The 15,450-nt window shown below is 42.9% G+C and overlaps 1 protein-coding gene across 2 annotated transcripts in view; it reads right to left on the reverse strand.

Annotated features, from left to right (window-relative positions):
* Positions 1-15,450, reverse strand: part of EFR3B (EFR3 homolog B) — a 501,803-nt gene that overhangs the window by 115,956 nt on the left and 370,397 nt on the right. For both annotated transcript variants that reach the window (XM_069233752.1, XM_069233751.1), the window contains exon 6: positions 9,006-9,155. In XM_069233752.1, coding sequence (XP_069089853.1) covers positions 9,006-9,155 — 150 coding nt within the window. The remainder of the gene's footprint in view (positions 1-9,005; positions 9,156-15,450) is intronic.

Here is a 15,450-nt window from a genome sequence, read left to right on the forward strand (position 1 = left end):
CTGTACAGTCATTGGACTGTCAGGGAGTTAATCACTTTTGTTTTAATTTTTGTAACAAAACAAATAAATCGAGCAGAAATTAGTGCAAACTAAAAACTGAAAGCCGTCTCCACGAAACATGCTATGTATCATGAAAACATACTGTGCCACCGTTGTCAATGCGGCTTGTGTGACATCCTCGTCTGGAACCTGATGGAGCACTCACTTGACCAAAATCATGGTGACAGCAGAACTGACTGTGCACATCCTGCTGAGCGAGACCCCTCACACCTCCCTGAAGGCCTAACTGGAAGGACCACCACGAGCCTTTGAAAGTCTGTCTTTGCCTCCACTGAAAACAACCTTTATTGACAATTTAAGGTCAAAGCACAAATATGAACATATGAACTCCTCCTTATTACAACTGAAGAACACCTCATAGCAAAGCCAAGGCTGGGTTTAATGAATGGAAGTATTTCTTGATTGGCAAAGTTGTGCATGTTTGGGGGAGGGAGAGGGTCATGTGAGAAAGTTCCAGTGGATATATTGATGACGGAATATATGAATGGATGAATTGATGACTGACAGCGCATGAGAGCTTATGTTGAAAAATCACTCATTCATCAACCCATGCTGACTTGAATCCGTGCACTGACTGACCACCTTTTCTTTCTCTCAGTTATCTATCCTGCCAATCATTGATTCATTCTTTAGTTCCTCAACTCAACAAGTACAAGCTCTACAATCAATGAAGGAATACTTCCAGAGTGCCTTTTGGAGGAGAGGCGCGCCCTCATGTCACAGCACAAGTCCTCACTGAGCTCCTCTCTGCGTCGCGACACCTGCCTGGACCTTACAATGTTGGCACAAACTGTGCCATTCAGGCCCGACGAAACACTGTACTTGTCGCCTGGCACCACAAGGCACATTATTTCTGCAGCAAAGTAAATAAGATGCAACGTTTATTTAAGTCCACGACACCAGTGGCATGCAGAGAGCAACACTGATCTTTAAATTATGCCTGACCTGCTGTCTCTGCAGTGCACGCAACAAATCAAACCTTGATTAAGCAACAATTACCGTAATCCCCTAGAAGTACTCAAAGGGGAAACAAAAAACGCAAGCTCCTTCAGAGGACATCAGCTGCGACTAAGTGTACATTAACGCAGATTTTGAAGTAAAAAGTAAAATTAGCTTCGCTCGCATTTTTAACTTGTGATTAAAGTAACCACCCAGCATTTCTTTTTAAACATTTCTGTAATTGTAAAGCCATTCATTTTCCAAATACAGTGCCTTTTAAATACGTGGCTCACATAGATTAAATCACAAAGCTTCGCAAAAAATACCTATGAAGTGGGTTTTATCCATAGACGTTGATTCACCCAAAAATGCAAAGGATTACGAAGTGATGTAGCGTGGGCCCCTTTCACATAAAAAAAGTGCCTTCTCCCAACTTATGGTGTCAAAACAGCGTCACTGTCCCGGGCAGCTCAGGGTGCGCGTGGCACCAGTGACGCCGAAAGAACTTGGCGCCCCCTGGCTCCCATGATGGAATCCTGCAGCACCTTAACCCCTGGGGGGGGTCCTGCTGCAGCCTAGAACCATCAAATACACAAAAGGTGATGGAAGGTGTCAGCAAAATTTTAGAAAAGGTGATAAACAGACATCTTTCAGAATTCCTGGAATCTAACAATATACTTCATCCTACAGGATTCCACCCAGGCTCTAGTACGGAAACAGTGCTCCTGATTGCTGTGGAAGATCCTAAAAGGGTCTTAGACCAGGGTGGATCAGCAGCACTTATTCCTCTTGATTTAAGTGCACTTTTGACATGGTCTCCTATCCCACCTTATTTTGTCTTTTGGAAGATGTAGGCATTACAGGTAGTGCATTAAAATGTCTTTCGTCATTCCTGAACAAGAGGAGCTTCCAGGTTAGTGAGGGGCCTTTTCTCTCTGCAATTCATCTGCTAAAATGTGGAGTGCCGCAGGGCTCCTCCCTGAGCCCCACGCTTTTTTATCTGTATGTCAGCCCTATATCCGATATCAACTGTTCACCTAGATTTAATATGGTATCTTATGCGGGCGATACGCTGATTATCGTCTCTCTATCTCCCGATGTACGCTCTGCCTCTCTAAGACTAAGCAGTTGTCTGGAGAAGGTCTCTATATGGATGGCAGTCAGCTGCCTGAAATTAAACAGGGGCAAGATGGAGGTCTTGGAGGTCAGTAACAATCCATTACTTTGGGACCAACTTAAGTATCCTGTGTCCCTAGGAGAACGTCTACACCCCAAATCAGAGTTAAAAAGTTTGGGGATTACTCTTTATAAACATCTCACCATGACTTCCCAAGCAAAGAAGATTGCAGCCAGCTGCTTTTGGCCTCCCTAGAGCTTTGAGGATGACTCTGAAATGGCTCCCGATGGAGGGCGAAGGACAACGATTCATGGCCTAATTCTTTCTCACCCTGATTACCGCTACTCCCTTTATCTGGGTAGCCCAGTGTTTGTCATTAAAAAAACTACAAATCATCCAGAATGCTTCAGCACAAATAATGCTGGGCATTCCTAAAACTCAATCAGCACGCACAGCACTCACTACCCTTCACTGGCTGCCAATAAGCAGCAGCATGCAATTCAAGGCACTATAAATCACACATCGGGCAAAACATAAAGTGGGTCTGTGTATCCTTCATCAATTTGTCAACCCCCATTGGAGCAATAAAGACCTCAGTTCAAACAACCTATGCCTTCTTGTTGTCCCCAGAGTTAAGAGAACTAGAGGTGGAGGTCGTTCATTCGCTTAAGTTTCAGAAAACAATTGAATACCTTTCCTTATGCCTAAACATCCACCACTCTAGCTAGGGCTGAAAGCGCTGGGAAGCCTGTGTTGGGTAGCCATGAGCTCTACAAGACATGCAAATAGAACAGAATAGAAGGAATGCTCACAATAAGTCTAACCACTGGCAATCGCTTGATGTAGCATTCCAACCCATCGTTCATTAGCCCACCTGCCATCTCAGTTTGCCCGTCATCAGTATAAGGAGCCATGTATACATCAACTGCTTACACATACATGATGCATAAGCAGTTAATGTTACTTGTAAAGGGTACTATAGAAAATCAATGTAAATAAAAATAAAAGAAATCAGTATACTCCCCAGCTTCTTGCCCCTTCCCAACTGAAAAACAAAACTCAGATTGCTGTGTACAAAATACAGATATTATCTTCCACTTGCCCCAAGAACAGATGATTGTGTACAGCACAGAATATGTACATGCTTGCCACTGCTACCTCAGCAGCTACAAACTACCAGAAGCCATCCCCTCTTAGGGATGCCTAAAGAACTGAGAGAAACAAGCATCGACTGGCATGCCCCTTAGCACTGCACACAGAGAAAGCAGACTGCATTGTAACCCAGGTGCCCTCTTGTAAGGCGTTATGTTCTCTCGCTGGACAAACACAACCCAGGCAAAGACCAGTAGCACATTAATAAAGAGCAATTACAAAATAAGACACTCAATAAAAATGGTTTGTCTGTTTCACAGCTCTTCAAACATATCACCCTTTCTAATTTTAAGAGTTTTTTTTATAATGGCTCGCCAGCCGCTGTACGAGAAGGACCCCCACCTCGATACCAGCTTTTCACTTCTGAGGCATGATACACTAAACCCTGAGCCTGGAATGGTCAAAACAAAATGGCAGTCTGTCAAGTGTCTGTGAGTAATTGGGTTGTTGGTTGAGTGGGGTGAAACCCCACTCATGCAACAGCCACAATCCCTGTCAGGGTGAACTACCAAAAGTCACTACATTGACCTGTGCTTAACCCCCGGGTACCTTGGCACAAAAGCAATCAGGTTTAACTCAAAGGCAATGTTTATGCTGTACTTAAACAGTAATAAACAAAACATAACAAAAATCCAGAACTAATTTAGAAACATTTAGTAAATCTAAATAAATTATTTGACACCAAAATGACAAAAATCTAATCAGTAGAACCGGAGTTATGAATTCGCACAAGTAGTTGGATCAGATGCGTGTTTCTTTTGACGACTGTGTGACTACAGGGGCACATCCACCCGCCACCCCAGTGGTGTGAATGGTAGCCCAAACTGTCTACCATGGCCCTGCTTGTGAGTGTATAAGGCGAGTTAATAGACTTGCTCCACATGCAAGGGTTAGCACTGCATGTTTCGTGAGTTTGTTTCAGACTCGCTGTACATTGACACCGGGGCAACCCAATATAGAGAAGTCCTGACAAAAAATTGCAACAGTTTCCGAGAGGGTCACTGGATCATAACATCCTACAAATTCACTCAAAGTGATTAACTACGCTGACAGCGAATAAAGGGATATATTTGGCCAATGAAAGGTATTTTTATTTCTGTAACCTCCCCGGTAGGAATAATATCCTCCCTGGAATATGGTTGAGCCCCGCCTGGCTTTTAGGCGCTGGAGTGGACCCGATGATGAAGCATGCCACCACTAGAGTGGGTGAGGGTCACATATAAAAAAACATTTTTGAATTGATACCAGGATCCTGCGTAGGAAAGGAATCTGACAGTTTTAGGCTGGGAATACTCTGTTTTGTGATTTGTAGGATAAGAAAATGCCAACATGATAAAAGTGGCATTTTCAGAATTGTGCTTAAAATTCATCTTCACCATTAAAGAGGATATTAAATTACAACTCCCTATACACCAAACACGACATTTCTACCTGTTCCCAATCAAAAATGATCACTTATTAAATGTAATGTGGTAACCCAATGTTATCTTAGGGGAGAGGTAGGCCTCCCAGTAGTGAAAATCAAGTTTTTGAGTTTTCACTGTCAGGACACGTATAACTTAAAAGTACATGTCCAACTTTTTAAATACACTACATCCTGTCCTATGGGCTGTTAAAGGCCTACCCTTTGGATGACATACTTATTAAAAAGGTCGTTTTAACCTTAGCAAATGGGTTTGTTTGCCAAGTCGAATTGGCTTTTTAAAACTGCATATAGGCTGCACTGACAGGCTTGAGCCATGTTTTAAGGTGCTTCTTAAGTGAGTGGCACAATACGCGCTGCACCCTAACTAGTGGCATTTAATTTACCCCACCTGGGTATATGGTATACTAGTTTACTAGGAACTTAGAAAAAGTCAATTAAATATGCCTGTCAGATGTAAGACAATTTTACCATGTTTTAGGGAGCGCACACAGGCACTTTAGCACCGGTTAGCAGAGGTAAAGTGCAGAGAATCCTAAGGCCAACAAAACCAAACCCAGCAAAACAAAAGGGGAGGAGGCAAAATGTTTAGAGGTGACCCTGCAGAGAGGGCCAAGACCAACAGCGTCAGTAAACCCACTAATATCATATAGGAGTAAGGACAAGTTTACCACGTGCCGCTGCTATTGCGTGATGGTGTGGTGGCCATATTAGGAAAAACAAATGCTATTTGTAACAAGCATTGAAAAGCACTAGCTGAATGTTACTATAGAAAAAATGATCCCAATGTTGGTGGGGCTTTCTCATGATGTTTTTCAGCTAGTCTCTTCTTAGACTTAGAGCATTATTTAGAATTTGGTAGAAAGGATAGTCTGTCAAAATGTGGCAGATTACCAAGTGCTGTGTTACAAGTGGCATGTACTTGTGATACGGAGGATGGGACACCCTTTACATTTGTAGCAGAGTATCCCTTCCATCAAACTCTACATGAAGCCCCTAGTCTGCGGTGCGTGCATGTGGGATAGCAGTGCTGCCACCATTCCCTGTACTGATGTCTGAAAGTCTACTTGGGGCTTTGCTTTGGGTCAATCCTTCTCAGAGCACACCTACCTCAATCACAGCCCCTTTGCCAGTGTTTCTCTTTATCCCAACTCCCTTGCCTTTCATTTTTTAAAGAAGCTGATGGATGGAATCTCTGTTAATGTGTGCACATAAGTACCATCACAACTGTTCCCTAGAAGATCTGTGCTGTTAGTGTAGGCAAAAACTGTTGTAATTAGCTTCGCCTGGCTTCACCCAAGTTCTACATGTGCAATTCGGTGGAGGGCAGACATGGCAAGGACAATTTGAAGTACACAAACTGCAAACTGCAAAGCACTGCACAGGCAGACTGATATTATATGGGTTGGTCTAAAATGTGAATGGCATTTCATCACGCATTGGCTTAAAATCTCGCCCTGTACTTACTTTTTTGTTCAAAATAAAAGATTATTAGGTGACACATTTTTTGTCAGAAGAGGTAAATAGTTTATTCACCTTTAAAATATTAGGACTTCAATTGGCTTAAGCACAAGTGCTGCATCAAATTACCCCCTGGTCCCAATAAGCATCACAACTCCTTTTTAAGCAACTTAGGGCCATTTTACATTTCCTAAACAGCGAATCCTAAGAAATTGAAATTTAGAAAATGCAAAATGGAATGTAAAAAATTCTGATTTCCTAATAGCAATTCCAACAGAGTTGCAATCGCTATTAGGAAATTGGTATTTAGGAAATGCTACACCATTTGTTCCTATGGGCTCATAAGTACAAATGGTTTTGCATTTCCAAGTTTGCGATTTCCTAAAAGGAAATCGCAAATTTGGAAACGCAAAACCAAAGGTGCCTATGGGCCCCCTTGATGCACCCCAAAAAACATTTGGTGAACATGTAAAGCACACAAATGCCCTAGAGGCATGGGCGCTAGGCAGGGCACTTTAAAAAATGCATTTTGGGTATATTTTGTTTAATTTGCACATGGTTACCATCGACTTGAAGTCGATGGTAATAACATTTCATAAATGCCCATTTCGCATTGAGGAAATGCTTGGTATATGTGCTTAGGAAATCGCAAATAAGAATTCCATATTTGCGATTTCCTATTTTGGTAATCTTAAATCGCGATTTCTAGGGGTTACAAATTGTAATTTGCCCATTTACTCTTTCTTAATGGCCTGAAAAAGTAATTCCGTCTGTTAAGAAATGCTAAATAGCTTGACACATCTGGCCCCAAGGGGTCTTATTTAGAGTTTGGTAAATAGAATACTCCGTCCCAAATGTAGCAGATGTCCCCGTCCACCAAAATCTAAATAAGAGTGTTATTACGTTTTTAAAGATTACACACAAGCAATATTGATACGCTGATGCATGACAAATGATGTTAAACTGGCTGTCAGGAGTAGCAGTTTTTAGCTGCACCTATACAACCATTCCGATAATAAGCCTTCTTTGCTTTGGTGGTGATGATCCACTCGGGGCCAAGGACATCATGATTAGGAATCAAGATTATATTTGTATATGGATCAAGGATTAGCCCTTGCCGCAGTAAGACACTGAAGAGTGTTCCGAAGAGGGGGACATATTTGGTGTATGGTCTTTAACAACCTGGACAGTTTGAAGTTAAGAGAGACGATGAAGTAGAAAAGATCCAAAGCTGGGTCAGTAGTGTTAGAAGTTGAAAGGGGGATGTTTGGAAGTTACTAGCTTGTCAGCAATAGAACAGATAGAGGTCTATATGTTCAAGTGCTACACAATGATCACCCTGGCCCTACAAGAGCACTGGAGTACAATACAAAATCAGGAACTTTACAGCAAAGCTGCAATTTGTGTTACAAATTATGTCGTATCATAGGCTTTTGTTTAGTGCACTCTGATTCTCACCAATAACCCATTTCTTTTCAGTGTTTTTCAAGAGCTAGGAAGTTCATTGTAGGTGAGATAAACTGACCATGACCAAGCTCCCCTCACCTAAAAATATCACCCAGGCCTTATAAACCTGTGCTACACTACAGGAGTAAAGACAAACTAACCCCCTTTTTAGGAAATTATACCAGTAAACTACTACGGAACAGACCACCAGAGACAGGAGAAGATGTTTATTTTTGTCAATTCCATCAATTCTGATCGAAGCATTAGACTCTGTATGGAAGGCTAGGGACAACATCTAGATGTTGACCTACATCACTGATTAGAGACAAAATTAAAATCTAAATCCACTTTCACACCCACCCTAATGGCGGGTAATTCAATTGAACTCTTTTACACAGCTTTCATGCAGGATTTGGAAATTAATTTCCATTATTGGTTGAAAACACCACTTTCTGACTCTCTCCAACCCCAAGATGTCTCTTAATTTAAGCCTTGAGCAAGCCCTTTATACAAAAGTCACAAAGGTCAAAACATGTATTCGATAGCGTTCTCTTTGCAAAGACAAACTATAATCTTCTATGGCTAAAGCTTTGTGTGATTTGAAACTATCATCCAACTTGTGACATTTCAAGAAACTCCATGGTAAATATACAGAATAATGTACTGACTACTTTAACTCCTTTTGGAAATATTATGGAAACACATACTATTGGGGATATTTTATGTAAGATAGTGGGATCTGTGTTCTTATACCTACTTTACATGGTCTATGCAAAGCTGGCTCAAAATACTTCATAGGGATGGGATTCGAGATCTTCAACAGAAATTAAAGTTGTATTTGGGTGAGGCTGCTGACTGCCAGATTTCACTTTGCTCCACACATATTGGGGAGGACTTGTCAAGGGGTACTGGAATGTGCAAGAGTGTTCATTCTCACTAGTTTAAAGGCAAGGCTGATACGAGAGAGTTTTAGGCCTTTGGCGAACACGGGATGAGGTCAGCTTAGCTGGAAAGGCCAGTCACTACTAAAGTTACATTCATAGAATCAAATTCTTTGATAAAAGTATTAGCAGCTTGGTCTCTGATTGGTCTGATGTCCTAAAGACTTTTCAGTCTTGGAAGGATTCATTGTGCATGGTCAGAGCTTAGAAAATGGACATCCAGATCTTTTTGGACCAAGAGTGATGGGCTGTTGCTCTTTTGCTATAGTATATCATGGAGAAACACAAGGGAGATTTTAACATTGAAACAAACTTTCAAATGCACTTGCACAATACGTTACATGGGCAACACGTAAGGTGTTGTTCACTCAAGAAGAACATTCTGAGCATATTCAGATAGACATTATGCAGGACTCCTGCTCTCAGTGCTGATCACTACCCGCAGACGGGGAAGGGACACACTCACCTCTCAGCCTCCTCTGCATACTGCAGATTATACAGCAGGGAGGGGACAATTTTGTCCATGTGCTGCGGGTCCCAGATGTTCGCCTGAAGCTCGTCATTTACAGTTTTTCTCACGACTCCCTGAAGGCCTTTGATGCCCGCCATCCGGATTCTAGAGACCAAAAGAAAGATTTACATTCATCAGTGATGGAAATGACCTTGTGCAGAAGGGGAGGCTTCAGCGATGTGTCACACACATTGTAGCTTTCATTCACAAGTACTGACTCTTTCATTGATTCAAAAGAGAAAATGTGGTCAAATGACTAGGCCATTGAGTTCGGATCCTAGAGATCTTACTTCTAATCTCAGCTTTGGTACTTGGCTTAAAAATGTGTTATTCTGAGGGAATCTGTACATCTTCCTTTGACACAAACTGCAAGTATGTGAAATGCAAATGTGCTCAAATGTGCAAATTCATTCAAATATGTTTAAGACATTTGTACAGCAGGAAGTCAACTACTGCTTCCGTTATGCGCTCATGCACCAACACATCCTGCTTTCTGGATCCTGCCTCACTCTGGCCCACAAGACCAGAGCTTCAAGATGCTTCAGTTACAACAAATACATCATCTGTACGGTGCTCTGCTGGTCCTTCGAGTAGCAAGCTTCATATGTACCCTGGCTGTGGCTATGTAGGAAAGCTATCAAGTTACAGAGCGTCTATGAGACCAAACAAAACTGAAAAGTTCTGTCAAGTGTGCAAATATTTCTTTCCTGACGTTCATTGAAATGGTACTGTGAGATGGAGGAGAACATGTTGGAGATGGTTTCAAATTCGTTATCACACCAAAGAATAGGGACCCCTTAATTTGCAAGTGAAAACAAAAGGAAGGATAAAGCGTAAACGTTCGGTGAGGTTCCATTTTGTAGGACAGGGCTCAGGGAGATCCCACCTGTGTTTGCGCCAACACCACACTTGCGCCATTCCTAGCTACTGCTCTTGCTTCTCAGTATGAAAGTTCTCAACTGACCAACCTTCGAATGATAGGAGACTTACATGGCCTTGTCACGATTCAAACCCGTGACCTATGGAACCCATGAGATGTCAGCAGCGGCTGTTAACTCACTGAGCTGTCTGCATGTTTGCTGTTCGAGGCATTTTTGAGGGGACCAGGAAGCGACTAACACAAAGGATGAAGACGCTGATGGAGCGGCCATGGCACTGACTATGCAGAACCGCTGCAGACTAACCATATTTAACTGTGGGTCATATACTAGCATATACCACAGAAAGCAAATAAAATGCACATTCACTGTCTAATTCTCTCACTGACAAATTGAAGAGCAGTAACTGAGGTACAGGCGGCACATAGGGGTACGTAGGTGTTAGTTCAGACCAGAGCTAAACGTGTGGCAGCAACACCCCCAGTGTTTTTCATTAAAAAAAACAACAAAAAAACAAATTGGAAGTAGTTCCCAATCCCACTGCATAGTGGTGGCATTTCCCACAAAAGAAATGCGATGGACATAGACCAAGCTAATACTATAGACCAGGGGGTCCCAACCTTTTGACTTCTGCAGAACCCCCCACCGCCCCCACTGAGTCATTACTGAAAGCTGGGGACCTAATCTGTTCATATTATTTAATTTTCTAAGCAGTCACAGACCCCCTGAGGAGACTTTGCGGACCCCAAAGGATCCCCGGACCACAGGTTGGGAACTACTACTATAGACTTCTGTGATGAACCTCTGCTACAGCAAATGTTTTCAAAAAACAGTAAATGACTTAGGCCCCATAACAAAAGTAGAGGTGGGACTCTAGAAGGACCTTGTTCATCGGTTTAATGAACCAGCTTAATGAATAATGAGAGCTGGACATCAAAGGTACATGAAATGGAGAACCACAATATAAGCACATTATGATGTGAGGACGCCAGGATAATGTGATTCGCCAGTGTTTTTCCGCATAATTCTGGCTTTATAGCAGATGCTAAATAATGTACATTTTGATGTATAATTTGCATATGTAAACAAAAAATATTTCTAGTACGAACAAATCAAAATTAACAACAAACATTTGCAATGCAATGGGTCTCACATTTGCTCGAGTTAGAGCTATTAGCGTTGTAAATTCCTAACTGGTCTTTTCATGCCACATAAATTGAAAATAAAAAGTACAACAGTTGACATAAGCGAGCCGATTCAAAGCGCCACGGCTGCCATGAGTGCGAAGGAGAGACACAAAAGAAAAAAGAAGTTCACTCGCAGTCAAACGGATTGGCAAATGTGCACTTATCCATGTAACAGGGTCAATGGCCAAGGCGGTAACACAACTGCCCTAAGGAGGCACAGACGTAAAGCATTTACGAATGATAACAAAGGATTTTTGAAAGGCAAGCCCACGAACGAGTGATTGTGATGGGCGTGCAGTGGGCGTGGTTAAAAGCCCACAGAGAGATTACAACAGGCAGGAGCGCTTGCATGCTCGACCTTAAAAAGTGCCACACATGGTAGAGGTCGCACATTAATCTTTGGAAAGTTGAACAGGTCACCAATACATTTCTGATTGCTTTATTCTAGTGCTATCCTGCGACTAATAAGGCTATATATTTGCCCACACTGTATTATTATGTGTTCAAATTAAGAATATGCCGCAATACGGCCCAAAAGTTGTCAATTCTTGCCACATAATTTGTTCAATCCCGCCACTTTATTGGGTCTTCCAGTGATGCATAATATCAGCGGCTCTGACTATTCGCCTATACTAACAGTATATTGCTTCATTATTTTCAGCCCGGCCAAGTGCAGCAGGATTATCCTACATCCATACAACATCCAGCATCAACGTCCAATCACGCAAATTAATCAGGTCACCGACTTATTCATCGCAGAGAAGCTTATTTTGTCAAATTCATTCAGGGGGAAGTACAGTCTCGTCAGCGCCACAGACCACAATGAATACAGCTTCAGAGAGCTAACATGCAACTTAGACAATTGCCGCACAGATATTTTCTCCCCTCTGCGACAGCAGAGGTCACATTGTAACTAAAACATCTTAATCTTTGCTGAACACCACACCAACGCAACCAAAAAAGAGTACACCAGAAAAACACATTCTGCTTAAAGGGAAACATCAGTGGTGGAGACAGGTTTTGGTAACAGAGGGGGAAAGGGTGTCGTAGAAGGCACCAAACTAGGCTCGTTTAGTTCTCTCTAGAGTTTACAGAGGTGCAGCGGAAAATGGGCACAGGTTAGAATTAGAATCAATCTATCTGGCTTGTTAGATGCAATCTATGAGACAGTAAAACATGTTTTTCTCGTGTCAGTTTTCTTGTACTGTGCTGATTACCTCAAACCTGAGCTTTGCAATGTGGTAATAAAGGTGTGGTTGCTTGTTTATCAGTGGAATTGCCCTAAATAACTTGTTATTTGACATTATGTACTGGCAGTCACCAGTAGGTAGTTATAGTTAGGGCCTAGTTTCCATAGAAAGAGCATTTTCTGTTTTGCCAAGAACTTTGGTGCAGCTTGACAAATCTTCATGAATTTTCCAAAGTTATACTTCAGTGGGTTCAGCTGCTATCTTGAAAGTTTTGGGATGATCTGTAAAGCCGGGCCCGAGAAAAAGGGAGGATCCCAAAATGCATTTTCCCCATTCATTTTCCATAGGATCTTCATAAACCTGTACAGCCCAAACTGCTGAAAGAAATTACACCAAATTTGGCATGAAGGTAGATCTTGTTGCGCAGATTGAGTTTTTTGTAATTTGGTGTAAATCCGTTCAGCAGTTTTGGAGATATTAAAGGTAAAAAAATATAGATATCTAGGGACGCAGATCCTTCGCGGATCCAACTGTCCCTGTGTTGATATCTGATTAGCTGCCAATATTTCAACAAGGAACTGTTGGCAGCCATCTTGGGACTCAGCTTCATCCGAGTCTCAGAAAAAAGTGGAAAAAAAAGAAAAGGGGCCAGTGGGGGGTCACCCTGGGCCCCTAGAATTGGTCTAGGGGAGCCCTTTCTGACCCCGCAAGATCTAAAAAGCATTTTTTTTAAAGCTCAGAAACTTTATAGAAGTTTTTTTTTTTAAAGGGCACTCTTCCACCCTTTACCCCTGGGTGGGCAAATCCAGGGGCATTGAGAAAGGAAGGGGCGCACAAGACCACCACCTCCCTGGAGTGGCTAGACAAAAATGTACGGGGGCTCATGTACCCCCATGCCCCGAGGACCACCACCTCCGTGGGGCAAAATCCTTATTTTATATAGGGGAGGCCCCTATGGTCTCCTACAAATCCCCAGGGACCACTACCTCCCTGGAGCTAAATAACAAGTCTGTACAGGGGGGCCTGCACCCCTCCAACCCTCCACCACACCCGCAGGGACCACCACGTCCCCGGGGCTGAAATAAGATAATGAAAGGGGTCCTTTGCAAACCCCCAGGGTCCACCACATCCCCGGGGCACAGTTTAAGGTTGAAGAGGAGGGAGTCGTGCAGCCTCTCTCTCTCAAGGAGCAAATAATGGCCCTGGGGACGACCACCCCCCTAGGGCCGGCTCCTGCTATGTCCCAGGATGTCCACCCCCAGGACATAGTTGTTTGCTCTGACTTGGTGAAAGCTTTGACAGCTCCTGCCAAGTTAGAGCAAACACATCTCCACTCCCAGGAACCTCTTGCTTGTTGGAAGCTGAGGTTTCTTATGTTTGTCTGTCCGCAGACATGCAGGCAGGGAAACAGAGGAAACTATTGATCTGAAAGACAGGGAGCTGCATGTTTAGCTGCTCCCTGTGGATGACAGCAATGCCGGCTCCCGCAAGACGCAGAGAGCTGGCTGGGACAGAGGGAGCATTGAGACCCCACCACCCCCAGGTCCCATTGCACACTGGGTGTTCTGGAGGGCACCAAGGACAAATGGGCGGGCCCCAGGGGATGGGGTCCCTGGAACAGAGATCGGCTGGGGGCAGGAGAGGGGGGCATGTGGCCCTCCAGGAAAGGACAAAAAAGAACCCATTTGTCACAGTCACATACAGATTGCACTCCAATAGATCAAAGACGCTTTCACCTCCACAAAGGATTTCAGATCATTTTTCAATATGGAATTGCCATGTAAACACACTTGTTTTGCCTTCGCCAAGCCAAGGAGTTAGGATAATATTTCCTTTCCAGAAGCTTCAACTGGGGAACCTGCCACATTTATATTTGTAAGTGCTTGCTGTTGAGGTTTGAATTTCTGTGAAATGAGCATTATGGCAAGAATGGAAGCTCACCTGCTTGTTTATCCAACAAGAGCCCACAGTTTGCACAAAATGTCTATCCAACTCGAGTACTTTCTACTGGTTAGTTAGTAAGTGCTACCTCGTTGAGTAAATGTCCAGTGTGTATTCTACACTATAGCTGCCTAATGGACCACAAGGAAATGTCTCCAGTGATCTTGTATGCATTTGACAATGTAACTGCTCCTTGTGCATATTTCTCCAGAATTCAGTGATAACATGAATTCTCCTATAGAAAGGCCATCAAGACTACAAAGACACCCCAGAGGGCCCCCCTCAGTGTTTCCCGCCGATTTTGATGTTGCGTTCTTGATGGGAAGGAATATGAGGACATCTCCACAAAACAAAGAAGCACTTACTTCATATAGATAATAGGAAGGACTCTGGTTTGGTGGAGGTTTACCTCTTTGTAGTCTCATTGGTCTCTATTGGAGGATTTATGTTATCACAGAATTCTAGAGAAACAGGCAACAGGAACAGTCATGTTTCCAAAACGCACACAAGGTCATTGGTGATATTTCCTTGTGCTCCATTACACAGTTGTAGTGTAGAATACATACTAGACAATTACCCAAGGAAGCAGAAAGAACTACACTTCGGTAGATATTTCATGCAAAGCTGTGGCCTCTTGTTGGATAAAAGGGCAGGCGGGGTTCCTTTGTGGCAATCACTCTCACAGCTATTGACAAACCCACACAGACACTCACACACCCACTCACAGATGCACTCAGATACTCACTTAAACATTCAAACTGTTATAAATGGGAGTGGGGTCTCGTACAGTAGAGAGGAGTGCTGTGTAGTATAGAAAAATGTATAGTGGAATTGAGTGTTAAACACTGGAGTGTACGGGATTAGAGAGGAGTACAGAGTTGGACAGTGGAGTGTACAGGGATAGAGTAGACTAAAATGTTGAAGAGTGCCATAAGTTTAGTAGACGTTTACAGAGTAGAGGTATACAGAGTGGAGAAGAGTGTCATTCAATGGAGCGGCATAGGGTAGAGTGGCATACACTGTAGTAGTGTATAGTGGATTACCGTAAAGTGGAGTAGCATACAGTGGAATACTGTACAGTGGAGTGTAGATGAGTGGAATGGCATACAGTGGAACAACATAGAGTTGAGTAGTGTACAGTGGAGTGGCATAAAGTGGAGTAGGTACAGTGGATTAGCGTAGAGTGGGATGGCATATGTTGAAG

The sequence above is a fragment of the Pleurodeles waltl genome, chromosome 5 (assembly GCF_031143425.1).
Source record: "Pleurodeles waltl isolate 20211129_DDA chromosome 5, aPleWal1.hap1.20221129, whole genome shotgun sequence".
NCBI classification, from domain to species: Eukaryota; Metazoa; Chordata; class Amphibia; order Caudata; family Salamandridae; genus Pleurodeles; species Pleurodeles waltl.